General features: G+C 40.9%; 1 protein-coding gene across 1 annotated transcript; it reads right to left on the bottom strand.

Annotated features, from left to right (window-relative positions):
• Positions 1-1,652: 1,652 nt before the first annotated feature.
• On the bottom strand, positions 1,653-13,376 carry LOC131326204 (mediator of RNA polymerase II transcription subunit 33A-like). The gene is made up of 12 exons (XM_058358868.1): positions 12,877-13,376; positions 11,422-11,532; positions 9,502-9,855; positions 8,940-9,256; positions 8,723-8,814; positions 8,263-8,638; positions 6,843-7,053; positions 6,642-6,756; positions 5,833-5,994; positions 4,435-5,107; positions 3,927-4,133; positions 1,653-3,015 (listed from the first exon to the last, which is right to left on the bottom strand). The coding sequence occupies exons 1-12, from the start codon at positions 13,221-13,223 to the stop codon at positions 1,892-1,894; spliced, it is 4,089 nt and encodes a 1,362-aa protein (XP_058214851.1). The 5' UTR covers positions 13,224-13,376; the 3' UTR covers positions 1,653-1,891.
• Positions 13,377-13,846: the final 470 nt, after the last annotated feature.

Here is a 13,846-nt window from a genome sequence, read left to right as displayed (position 1 = left end):
TTCCTTTCTTTTTCTTTTTTCCGGTCGTTTGGCTCGGGCTCTACCGGCTGGTCTCCCCAGTCCGGTCTGTACCGGTCTAGTGCTCTAGATCCGGTGGGTGTTGGGTGTTGGGTGAATAATTTTAGTTAGGGTTTCGGTGGTCTGGCCGGAGTAGAGGGTTTCGATGGTTCGGCAGCTGTCGTGGGAAAGTTCTGGGGTTTATCCTGGCAGCAGTGGTTGGTGGTGGCTGTGTTGGGGTTTTCCGAGATCTGTTCCGGTTCTGTTGTTGGCTGCTCCTCTCTGTTTTGGTTGGTGGTCAACATCAGATCCAGCAGGAGGAAATGTTTGTTCTTCGGCCGCCGTGGGCTCGTTGGGCCTGCCGGAGTTCGTTCTTGGCGTTGTCTCGGCCCTCGCGCCCGGAGCCTCGCGTGGCAGCGGAGGTTTGCCTCGGAGCCCCTGGAGGACTCCACAGCTCTAGATTGGGTTTCCCGGTCCAGTTCCGGCCAGCGGCCCTTGAGGCATGTCCTTGGGAGCAGATATTTGTTTTCGCTTGTATTCTGTTGTTGTGTGATTACATCCGTGCTTAGTGTTTAATGGTTTGTGCTGGGATTTCGTTTGGTATCCCTCTGCCTTGCCCCAGATGGGATTCTCATGTCAACACTTGTGTCGGCTACTTTTGCAGGGTGTCCTTGAGTTTGTAGCCTGTGTGCTTTATGCAGTAACTTGTGTCTCGGGTACAGGTAGTTTGGTGCATTCATTTATATTGTGATGTAATCTTTGCCTTTGGGCATTGTTAAATGAATTGAATGTTTTCAAAAAAAAAAATGCTCCAAGGTTCCAACCGAATGCAATACTACTACATATACAACAATCATAACCATATTTCATCCACAACCCCTCATATACATGTGAGGCCCATCCACGCACTAGCACCTTCCAACATCCAATTCAGGCTGAACCAATCAATTGCGATTGTGGAGCTATAAAGTTCTTCAAATTTTTTTGATTGCCGGTTTTTAGAATGTTCAAATTTTCGATTATCTCGGATTGGCTCACTTTTCAAAAGTTATTCTCTGTTTGATTTCAATTTTAAGAATTTGTCTACTGAACTACACGGAACCAATTAATTCCGTTATGTTTGTGCTCATATCTTACACTCCCCAGTACAGTTGATTTGTACAAGTACTCCCTGCTTAGTAGCACTGGTGCACTACAATTAACACTCCCCTAGAATTACTTTCTTCTTTATGTTTCTTGTAGAATTCCAATTGGACTTTAGCATTTCTTTGCCGACAGTGTAGATCAACCAAATTGCTGCTGCAGAAGACACAAACTTCATAATAACTTCACAACAAAACTAAGGGAACTAAATTTGCATTCAACTATAACACTTGTCCTAACTTTTGCCAGGGATTCAATTTATGGAGCAAACAATAACACAGATCAAGCTGCAATCAAAGTGAAAATAGATTGCATGCATTCTCGTGTGTACTCAGTGTTCACCTACCTGCATTTCGGTGTCCACACCTACTCAAGAATGCTGGTTTTTGCTGCCCTTCCCTGGTCCCCTGACTCTCATCAAACACCCAAAGCAGTTCAATCTCCGAGCTTATAATTTGTGATGCCACATCTATGCATGTAAATAATCCATCACAAACTTAAATCAAGTTCTCTAAAGCAAGATGCAAGTTGCTGTACGTCAGTCAAACAAGTGTCCTTTACATCAATCGTGAAATTAAGCCCCCCACATTTTAGTCACTGTGTGTTCTGTTTTGAGAGTTCTTTGACGCCTCTTGGTTCAGGTATCGGAGCGTGTGTTACTGCCAAGTTATATCAGACACAAAAGAGAAAGGAACGAAAAAGAAAAAGAGCACTGAACATCACATTTGCCATCAAATTCGACTAACTAAATTTACAGAACATCATTCACCAGTTCAACAACTGATCCCATGGCAGCAACCCCACCTCTTTCAAGGAGGGATAAAGCCAGATCACACTCGTGCCATCCTCTCAATCCAGTGGCCAATTTCCTTAGCGTCTCATGCCTCACTTCCCGAATCCATGCCGGAGCAAAACTCACTACCAAACCAACTAAACAAGATACATAAGCTTTCCAAGTAGCAGGATCACAGCCAAGCGATATGTTCCCTTCCAACACTCCCACGACAAAATCCATGTGTACTCCAACCCCGCTCAACCTTCTCCTGGAGAATGCCTGCGACTGTGGTTCGGCACCAACACCCCATATGAAAGCCCCTGACAAAACCAACAGATATGCCATGGAGTATCCCTCCAGTATTCGGGACACAGCATTAACATCACCATGTTTCTTCTCGTCGTGATCACCTCTTCTTCTTGCGGAGAGGAACCAGGTTGGGATGGTCTCCAGGTATAATTCCTGGACCAGCTGGAGCCCACCTGCAACGCATAAGAGGCTTGCACCAAGTGTGGCTACCTCCTTAGCTCTGGCAATGGCAACAGATAAAGATGTCTCTGTAGACTTCAAGCGGCGGCGGCAGGGGAAATTGGTGCTTGCCCATTCGACACCACATTCCCTGGAAGAATTGGCTACAAGCTCCACTATCACATGATTCAGATATTGGACATGGTGTATTGTACGGCAAGATCTGAGAAAAAGAACTCCAGGGGCAACGCGAGGGCAAAGGCCTGGAGCTGAGATAAAGCTGCCCAAGAGACCATTCACACCATTTTGACTGACCAATGGCAAAGCCAGAACATGGGATAATCCCAGATACGAGGTGAAGCAACTCCTCAAAAGCTGAGCAACAGCTTCCGGGTTTTGCCTGAAAACAGAGCGAGAACAAGATACAACAATGAAGTCATGCCAGCGCGGCACCTTCTGCGCCCAAAGAGAGCTAATAATGGGCATGCTAGGCCAAGGGCAACCCGAGGCACAGTTCTCCAAGGCAGGTCCAACAACAGCATGGATGAACTCTAAACTCTTATCAAGTTTAAAAGTAATGGTCAAACTGACAAGAGCTGCCATTGGCAGTGGAAGCATTGCCGGAGAAACCCCTGCACATCAAGACATCAAGAAAGTGGCCTCAGCAGTCTCAGTGCAAAGTGTATTTCCAGATTGAAATATTTGAAGTAGAGAACTCAAACCAGAGAACACATATTAGTGGCACAAATCTTTTCTAGTTTTAGAAAAGAATCAATAAAATAAAAGAGGACTTCCAAGGGTTTTATAGTAGTCATCGGTGACTTAAACTACTGCTCCTAATAGAATGGCAAGCCCATTATTACCTACTCCGTCCGCCCGCTTTTGTTTCTCTTTCTTAGGAGAACCTGCATTTCCGGGGGCAAAAAAGATATTGTTTCATCCATATTTTGTGGAATCTTTTTACATCGTTTAAAAGATTTAAGCGAGCTCTTTTGATTGGTGCAAAACACTTTAAAAGTTATCTACGAACAAAAAATGTACGTAATCCCAAGAGGGACAAAAAAAAAAGCAGGCGGAGGGAGTACGTGATAAGAAATGAACTGTGAATCTAAAAAAAAAAAAAGAAAAACCAAAACCAAGAAAGAAAAATGGTTGGATGAAGCCATGAAGAAAAGGCTTCAAAATAGAAGGGGACCATTGCGTTTGATATCAGTAGTCCATCCTAGTACCCATAACATTTCTTTTATAATTTGCGAAGAGAAAGTGACTATGCATTTGAATACATGGCAAGTTAAAAAAAAAAAAAAGTGGACCATTGGAGAATTACCATTTTTGTATCTAACATTCTTCTGCAACAACAACTTGAACAAATAAAGGGACAGAAGACCTACATAAGTGGATGAGTGCAGTAACAAGAGACTTGGCGTAAGGGGGTGATAAAAAATAAAAAAAATGAACAATATTTGGTTTATGTTTATATCATACTACAGTTTAAGACTTCAGAAGAAAAGCATCCTAAGATACAAAAACTCTATTAACTTACCAGACAAAGAACTAGGAGCATTGACACCTGCAGAAGAAAGAATATCTTTTATTTCAGTCTCAACTGCTACGAGGTTTGCTGCAGGACTGGGCCAGTCTGTTCCATTCATTGGCACCGGTTTCCATATACCACGAGAGATTTCTGCAGAAAAGTAGCTAATTATAGCTGCAAGAGAAGCGGGCAGAAAGTCAATGATGTCCCTCAGCCCTGCAAGGCATTCGTAGGTGCTTCAGAGGCATGCTGGTTGATGAAAATGTACATTTCTTACATACTTTCTACTTAAATACTCCCTATACAATTGAATATAACCGAGACACAAGAAAAATAGGAGGAAAATAAGTCATGGAAGACAAATAAGCTATAATTAACAAGAGGTCATAGAATACAAATTAACAAGATGTCATTGAAGACAACTAAGCTATAATTAACAAGAGGTCATAGAATACAAAATAACAAGATGTCATTGAAGACGACTAAGCTATAATTAACAAGAAGCCTTTAACTGAACCTGTGGTCAAGTCCCGTGATGAAAGCCTTCCATGGGCACAAGCTGTTAAAACTGCCTCGAGAACAAACGGGATGGCTTCCAATACCTCCCATGCAGGGAGCACAGGTCTCTGGTAAGCATCTTCTCCAGTTCTAGCTGAGGGACTAGCAATGCTGCTACTCGGTAGCACGGAAGAGTCACTGGACATGGTCCCACTTTTTGTAATTCTCCAGAAAATCATGTTTAAGATCTTATCAGCAACCTGATGAACTGGATTCCCACTAGAGAGGCCAGAGACCGTTGAGGCTATACAAGACCTGTTTTGACAGTACCAAGCCCGCAAATTTGGATAAGAATCGATATATATGGACTTATCCAAGGTTGATCCATGCATGTTTGTACTGTTATCCATTTCATCCCGAGCACCAGAATTCTGTAATTGAGTACGGCTATTTCGCAATAACAAAAGATACTCAAGTGGAAGCTCGCCTCCAATCGCCCCTCCTCGCCCCGTAATACACGGCTCAAGGGGAGGTCTATAGAACTTCCACAGGCGAAGAAGAAAGAGAAACGCAGAAGAAAAGACCATGTAAATTGAGGATTCATCACCTATTCTTGATGAGTGAGTCGGTTCTGGTACAAGTGACCCAAAAGTCTCACACAGTGGCATTAGAGAAGCTGCAACTTCAGGCACCTGCAGGAACATTAACTTCGATTTCATACAATTAAATAGAACTTGTGGAAGGCTTCCACTGGCACTTAGATGTTGTTGCATGTTGTTATACTACAAAGCACAGACAGAGACACATGACCCAGCATAATACACACTGCTTTGTTCATGTATTTTGACTTTATCAGCTGAACTTTTACTGCACACAAGGGACCCTGGAGGATCATTGAATCTTGAAAGTGGAGCGTCATTTAGTCGACACAGAATATGAAGTTTATTCACTAAGGACAGAGTTTCCATGTGTGCCCTGATACATTAAAGGCCTTTCCTCCATACTTCTATTTTTATGATGCGATTATTATACACACATCCTTGTTTACTTTTCCGCAACATTAACCGTATTTTTCCAACAGCTCATTGACACCATCATGCCAAGGAAATGTCCTCATCCTGCGAACTTTAAAGACTTCAAACTCTCAAGTTCATGCTTAATTAGCCAACCTTAACCTCCCAAAAGAGAAACTTGTCACATCATTTGATAGTGACATTAACCTTTGAATACCTCACCAGCTTAGTTTGCCATAAATGGAACTCATCACCGTGCTTTGAAAAGGACACAAAACATTCTATTGAAAATGGCAAAGCTACATATTGCAAACTGACCCTCTATCAGCACGTGGAAATGCATACCATGTGAAAACTAAACATTGCAGTGTAATAGAGTAATACCCAAAATATACTCCACTTACCACACCATGCAAAGAAAGAATATGAACAGTATCAAAAGAGGAAGCCCCAAAAAGGATTGCACTCAGAACGGACATATAATCAACCAGATGACTCCTTGATCCAGTAAAATTGGGGGGTACAGGAGGACAAAGAAGCTTGACGACAAACTGCACCACATACTCCTGCAGTAACCAATTTTGAGTAAGCAATGTCGTAGATTGATGGACAAGTTAGAATCCTAAGTTTGCAAACATAGCCAAGATGCATGTTGTGATTTCTCAAGCCATTAGGCCAATAAGGAAAGCGATTTCATCACAGCTCAACCATTTCACAAGGCGCAATGTAAAACAACACCATGCGAAGGACAAAGTGAAGCCAATTGCATTAGCTAAGGATATCCAATTTTAATTATTTTAATCCCCTTCAAAACTTGAAACAGATTACAGCCATGAGTATGAGGAAACTTTTTTTTTTGGTAAATGAGTATGAGGAAAGTTGTTCCCAAAATGATAAACTGGCACACCCTTTATCGTAATACTTTTTGAAACAAAATGATAAAATGTGAAGTACTTTTTTAAAAGTTTGTAATACTATTTGTGAGGTATACATTAGAAGCATCTTATGTCAAGAGCTTTTGCAAACTGCAAGCATAGTCCATCTTTAGCTGCAACCAATGACACACAAAGAAGTTGACTAGATGTCATCTATTACACACACAAAATGATGACATAGTCCACCTTTGTGCCACATGTGGACACAAAGGGTCTCAAGGAAATCCAAAACTCGTAGGTTTGATTCACAATTCATATCCACTGCTTGGACAATGTACCTGAATATTCCATCCACGACTGAGGGATGCACCACATAATATCTTTGCAGCAGCTGTCTTCTCCTCTTCCAATCCGTTCAAAGCAGTATAGTACAATTTCTCAACCTCTGCGAAACTTTAAGAGGATTGCAGTGCACATTTGACTTAAACAATTGCTTTTCCAGTTAATAATAAAAGTAAATCTTCACGTTCTACACACACCTTGAAGCAGGAGTTGCCTTCAGGGCATTTATCAAGGGATTGGTTAATCGAGCTCCTTCCATGAACATTGACCAAGGAGACTTTTGCAGCGGTGATGGATTGGGAACTAAGGTTGCTGATGTAGGGACATAACCAGGCCAAAAGTATGCCGATGTGTCAATTAACTTTCTTGCAATACAAGCTTCCACTATCAGGTGCCTCATGTCACCGCCTGCAAACAGTTAACAATGAAGACCAAACGGAGACAATAAAACGCAACATGGTGCTGCACGTTATTTTTCTGAAAAGTAGGATCAAGACATGCTGGGAAAACGTTGACTTGCATATGTTCTAAAAGATAGTTATGTGTATATATCACCATTAGTTTACATTCCAAATTAAAACAATTTTCAATTAGAATTTCATCTCTATTATAGATATCCATGGTATACCCTTTATACACTGTGAGGTAATTAGTAAGTCTTGCATCTCGGCTCTAACAAGATAACAACACATAGAGTAATCGACCATAGTGGTTAATTGTCACCATAACTTATATTACAACTTTTGAATAGCTTGATATGCATTGTTGGACCTATTTCCTAATAGCTTAAGCTTTGGGACAATTAGTAACTTAATGGTATGAGAGCTCAGGTTGAGACTTGAGAGAGATTTGGGTTCAAGTCTCTCCATTTGCATTAGTTTCCCGTATGCATTGTGTTTCTCCCCTTCGTATTCTATTTCACTATCTACGGATATTTGCATCTCCACGTATAAGACGGGGTTGCACGTGAGGGATGGTGTTGAATAGCTTGATATACATTGTTGGACCCATTTCTCAACAACTTGAGCTTTGGGGGCAGATGATAAATTAAACAAAGTTGCAAGCCTACCGAATCACCTTATACACTCCTAAACCCTATTCTTTAATATTTCATTGACGTACCTTTTCCATTTCTCTACAAATTTTAAGGGGAACTTTAAAATGATTAGTCTCAGCAATCACATTTTGTCAACTTGTATAAGATATTGATAAGTCAAATTACATAATTTTGAAAATCACATGTCACTAAGCAAATACTAAGTGTCAATCACATGTAATTTTTAGTCATAGACACCTAAGAAGTGTTAGGCAAGTTGCAAAAAGAGTGTCGGACACTTGTCCGAACTAATATTTCTATTTCCTAATTATAGACATGGGAAAAAGAGTATCAAACGCGCCTTAGAGTGTATCAGAGATTCAGAAGTGTCAGTGTCCAACCAATGTTGGGCACGGAAACGTCAGCTTTTTTGAAGTGTCCTGTGCTTCTTAGGTTATCACAGGAAAAGTGCAGGCATACATCAAAGAGAAGGTTCAATGTCTCATTTGGGACATCAATAATTTCCTAGCCACAAGAAGTTGCGAGAATAAGGATCAAGCACCACAAGTTATAAGGATTACCTGCTTTTAAAGAAGTATCACAGCAACCATCACCACTTAGTCTATCCTTCACATTCTGAGAATTCGAGATGAAGCTCGCCGCTTTAGCAGCTGCATCATTAGCTGCATTAACAACCGAATTGGGAGGGCATAATAGGATAGTACAGAGTCCAAGGACCTGAAGGGAGGATATCAGTCCCTGTTTCCTTGAAGCACGGTCACCATCCATTCCATGTCCATAACCACACTTCATATACCTGGATGCTTTACATCCTGGAAGAGAAGAACATGATGGCTCATCCTCCAGAACACGAGCAATTGCCAAGGGGGTGATAGACAAAAGGGCACAAAGGCGGGATTCAAGATGTGGAACTGGCCCTTCCAGGGGATCACGTTCCTGTAATAAATGAAGACGAAAATAGTAGATATGAGCTAGAGTTTGGTTTCATGAGAAGAAATCTTTGTATAAACTTATCTTAACTCGTTGCACGAGCCGAAGGCCTGAAAGCCAGAGAGCCAGGAATGTTTCTTGCCAGCTTGCCCTGTTAAAAACTTTGAGTGTTTTGACCGTTTCTGCACTTATGTTGCCATAATTAGAAACATTCCAAAACAGCTTGCCGCTTAAACATCTGATGTCAGAATGTATGACAAATTTTGATAGTTAAGGCAGAAAAAGTTCCACTTTTAATAGGATTTACCTGTAAGTATATCAATAGCAGACGTAACAGGAAATTGCTTTCCGTCCATCGCGTTCTCCATATAAATATCAAAAGGAACCCAACAAGCCAACCAACCAGATACAGAATTGCAGAAAGGTACAGGTTTACATGATCTGACATCGATAAGCTTCCCAATGAGCTGGTGCTTGTGTAGCTGGTATTGAAAACCCATAGCCCTCTGGATATTTGCTGACAATTTTACCAAAAGCTGATATGCAGACTTTAAATTTGGGGATGCTTGCTTATGAGCTTCAAGAAACTGCATCCTCTGCAGGAGGCCATCGAACTTCTCGGGCCTATTCCCCCACCCAACATCCAATCAGAAAGTAAAAAAGAGAAATAGAAGAATACGATTTATAACTTAATCAATATACAATGACATCCCAATACCCAAAAAAAAAAAGGATAGGAAAGTCAATAAGGAAATATACGGGTTGGGTTGAGTTCAAAAGCAGTATATTTGTGAGGTGTTCAACCACCAGAGGTTCACAGAGGATGAACTGAATTCAATGTGAACCTTATGTAGAAGTGAGACACATACATATTCAAGTAAACAAGGCGGAGTAGAACCGTAGCCTTTCTGTTTTCTGTTAGTTTCCCCAACACCTCAAAGGCCATAAAAGAATTTGATTTCTTCATGCGTTCACGATGTTCATTTCTTCTGAAAATTTGACTTTCTTGAGAGTCCACATCCATGTCCTTGCCATCTTCACTACTAACCACTCCAGTTTCTTTGTCCACAGATGTCATGTGCAAACCCCAGTCACGTAACGTGCTATCAATTAAGCCAACAACAATGCTGAAGAAGCACAATACCACTGCATGTCCAACTTCCACAACCTGAATTCCATAAGTTTGGGAAAGCTGAAGGGCGGCATCAACAAATTTTGTTATCCTGCAAAATAGGAAAGCACAAATTCAACAGCCAGAATCCCAAATGGCAGCTTGCATCACAGCGAAGGATTCTGTAAATCATGCTGCCACTGCCAACATTTTCCAGCTAGTATACCCACTGGAAAATTTTAAGCTGGACATTCCAGTCTCCAGACGAAGTGAAATCAGAGTTGAATGGACCCCCTTCCCAGTTTGGTCAAGATGAAAAGTAAATGGGTTTGTAAGACCTGATTCTTTGTGCGCACACACTATGTGAGAGGCTTGAGGATCCCTTTCACTGAATTATAATCTAATCATTAACAGGATTTCAGACATGCAAATGCTGCCACTGGAGCCATAGCATCCTCGGCATGTCCTGTCCTCTTATTGGTAGAATCCTCCTCTCTGCCTCCATACATCAGAATCAAGAACCGAGACTTAGAGAGATTCCACTTGATATCCTCACCCACCTCAAGGTTCTTTTCCAGTTACTGCCACCTTTCTCTTTGGAGATTGCCTCGGTTATCACATGAGATGGTTGCCTTGGGCCCCCCATCTTACATGTCATCCCATCACCCAAATACCCATGTTGCACAAAGTAAAACTATTGTCAAAGACAACTTTGAAAGATAGGTAGGTCTTAATAAATCTCAGTTACTAAAGCTATTTGTTCACGTAAGTATGAACTTACCAACTTTTTCCTTCTATTGGCGGGTGGGTTTTACGAACTTAAAAGCTGCAAGATTAGACAGTGGAAGCCCCCATTATTCATCTACATTCTTTAAGTCCTCTCCTTCTACCTGCTAAAGTCACCTCCCTGCATACCTCTCTTCATGTTTGTCTTCTATGACCTCGTGAGTCGCAAAGTTCCATCCCATTTTCTCACTCACATATCCATTTCACATGATTTGCTTTTGTACACATCCAAACATGAAAGTGATACAATACATTCCCAAAAAAAATCTTTTCTAACCTATATAACAGGCAAGATCTTCTATTTCTTTTTTCCTCGCCTGCTGATTCTTTAAAGGAAAGTTTCTCAACATTTAACGGAGTCGATAATAGGAACAGACGCACATAAAAAAACTTCTCAAGAGGTCTTATGAAATTCTGTGGTTCAATTCATGTAGAGCCGCCTAATCTATATAGAGGATGGACTTAGTATGCAAAACGTCCAATCAAATGGCTCGTACTCCTTTCGGCTCCACTGTTCACAAGGTGAGTTCCTCAAAGTGAAAGAAAAAGCATTCTGGTGGATAAACGTATAACATTAAGGATCTAAATGAAGCACACATGGATGGATAATGGAAAGGGCTCCGATGCAATAGCCGGCAGAGAAAAGCTTCCATGTACTAGCATGGTGAAGTTGTCTTCCCACATTTATAAGAAGAGCCAACAGTAAAGAAACAATCATGGAAGGCCAGAATTAGAAGTCAAGAAATTCTCTTGTTGACTTCTATTTTCCAAAGACCAACTTTTTGAGTCATAACTATTTCGTCAAGAGGAAGATGCATATTTGTTTCTCTATATGTGTCTGCGTACTTTCTGCAAGTACGAATAAATATTTCAAAGTGATAAAGAGGTTTACTTCTTTCCACAACCATCTGTCCCAAGCCCATCAAATGAAAACGCGTATCTGCTCAAAAGTTCGAGATAGAGTCTATATGCCTCTGGCTGAGACCATCGACGAGGAATAACCCTGTAATACAGTCGTAACTCGTTAGGCCAACACAAATAAGAATCTTCAAGAATCAGCAAATTGAATATATCCTTAAGTCATAAAACCTCATTTTTATATCGAGTATAAGCAACCCTATTATACTACACAGTTGACCTTGCACTTGACTAATATATCATGAGTAGTGAGGAACGAACCAAAATCCATATTAATTAACCAAGTACCCGATAATGAATAATCAACTTATAAATAAACAGATATTAAATCTCTTGGTGAATCAAGTCTAGATTCCAAGTTCGGCATGACAAGCCATACGAGATATAGAATTGACCATTGAATGATGTTCAAGATTCTTACTCAATTTCGAGTTCTGTTCTGAGGACAAGAGCCAGTAGTTGAACTGAATGCTAATTAAATGCACCATAAGAGAGGTGATACTTCAACTGATATACTTTTAGCAAGATGCACCTAATTGCATGCATAAACACCCCTTTTTGGTACATGTAAAGGATGTTCCCTGCCACATAGTGTCACATCTCCAAGTGCATCTTTATGTCTTGTCCCCCTAAAAGGTGCCCATGCGACAATTTTTTTTTGAGACCACTGATATTTAATCGTCTTATCAAGCTCCATGTTGATTCATAGTAGATAATACTACTTGACATTATCAGAGAACCTACTGTCAAAAAAGCCGCCTGATTCTGTAAGGCTGACTATTTAAGCATCTTCAACCATCTTTATTCTTGGCATATAAGGTTTTGTTCATAAGAACCATGTTTAAGTGGGACTATACCACTATAATCGTACCACATTTGAGCATAAATTTCCAAATGTCACACATTAATCGACCGTGCAGCTAATCATACTATGGTTCCTCTGACATCCTTAAGGATGATGTGGATCATGGAATGTGTAGGAATAGAGAAAGTAGAGGGAAAGAATGAAGGATCTATGTAATAATTAATCAAGTCTAACAACAGTGCTTGCCATGCCAATATGCCATAGGGCTCTACATGCCTGGCTGCCGTCAAATGACCAACCATAGATTTCAGAATGACACTCAAAGCTGAGAACTTTGTCAAAGTAACCAAATACATGGTCTACACACTTGACACCAAGTAAATTTTTCAGTCGAAATAATTTGACTTACGAACTGTTGCTAAATCCAACGATATGCCATTTTAATGAAGAAAAACGGCATTATGTCCCGCAACAAATGCAATGAAAATCAATCCAACAAATGCCATTTTAATTTTGCTACCTCCTGTTGGAGTTGGAGATGCTCTAATAAACAAATGCAATGAAAACAAAAAAAACAAAACAAAGAGAATAAGAAACACAAGAAAGGAAATCGGAGAGAGCGACCTGGAAGTGAGGAGGGCGAGAACATGGAGTGGGGAGAGAAGGGCGGAGGAAAGGGCTTGGTCGAGGAACTTCCAGAGGGAGGGTTGGTAGTTATTGTTGTTGTTGGAGAGAGAGAGTTGAGAGACGAGAAGGTGGGCAAGCTCCGGACAGGGGAAACCTAGACCCGAAGAGCCCACGCATTTGGCAACTTCCATTGCCCAAACCGCCGGCGGCTCCTTCCTCTGCTCGCATACTTTCACCGTCTCCAACACCCTCTTCTCAAATTCTTCCTTGTTACTACTACTATTAGCAGCAGCAGTAGTGTCCTCCCACTCACCACCATCCTCACCATTGCATTTGCTCCCCATTCCCTCTAATCACCCTCACTACTACTACTACTACTATTTCTGGAAAAAAAAAAACCCCGTATATTCTTCCATATAAAACTGCAATGGGTTTCTTTTCTTTGCTGCAAAAAGAATAGCAGCACGGATAATTATTATTTACAAAAAAAAAAGAAGCTGAATAGCAGTAGTACTCCTAACTGGAGTAGCTGACCACGTGGGCGCAACCAACACACAGCCCGCATGGTACCTACCCTCTTTTATCTGCGCCCGCATCCACAGTTAAACGCCCTTCGCTTCTGCGATTTGTGACCGATAGTAGTATTAAGGCCTCCTGCAGCTGTGGGTATTTAGTTACAACCATGTGCAAGTAAAGGTGTAAAACCATCACTAAGGTCATCTTATAGCTCGAACAAACGATAGACAATGACGAACAAGGAACCAGAGTACAACTTAAGAGCATGTGCACCAATAGTTGTGTATTTTAACTACTCAACAGTTCATTTTTTTTTATTTTACCTGCTCAAATCTCTCTCAACCCTACACTAATTCTTTCTATTATCATCTCTATTCTTATAAAATACTATAAAAATTTACTATTCATCCGGTACTAGAGCATTATTGGAGAGAGGGAGAGAGAGGAAGAA

This window comes from Rhododendron vialii, chromosome 5a (assembly GCF_030253575.1).
Source record: "Rhododendron vialii isolate Sample 1 chromosome 5a, ASM3025357v1".
Lineage (NCBI taxonomy): Eukaryota > Viridiplantae > Streptophyta > Magnoliopsida > Ericales > Ericaceae > Rhododendron > Rhododendron vialii.
Note: the sequence above shows the minus strand (reverse complement) of the source record. Positions and strands in the feature narration are given on the sequence as shown.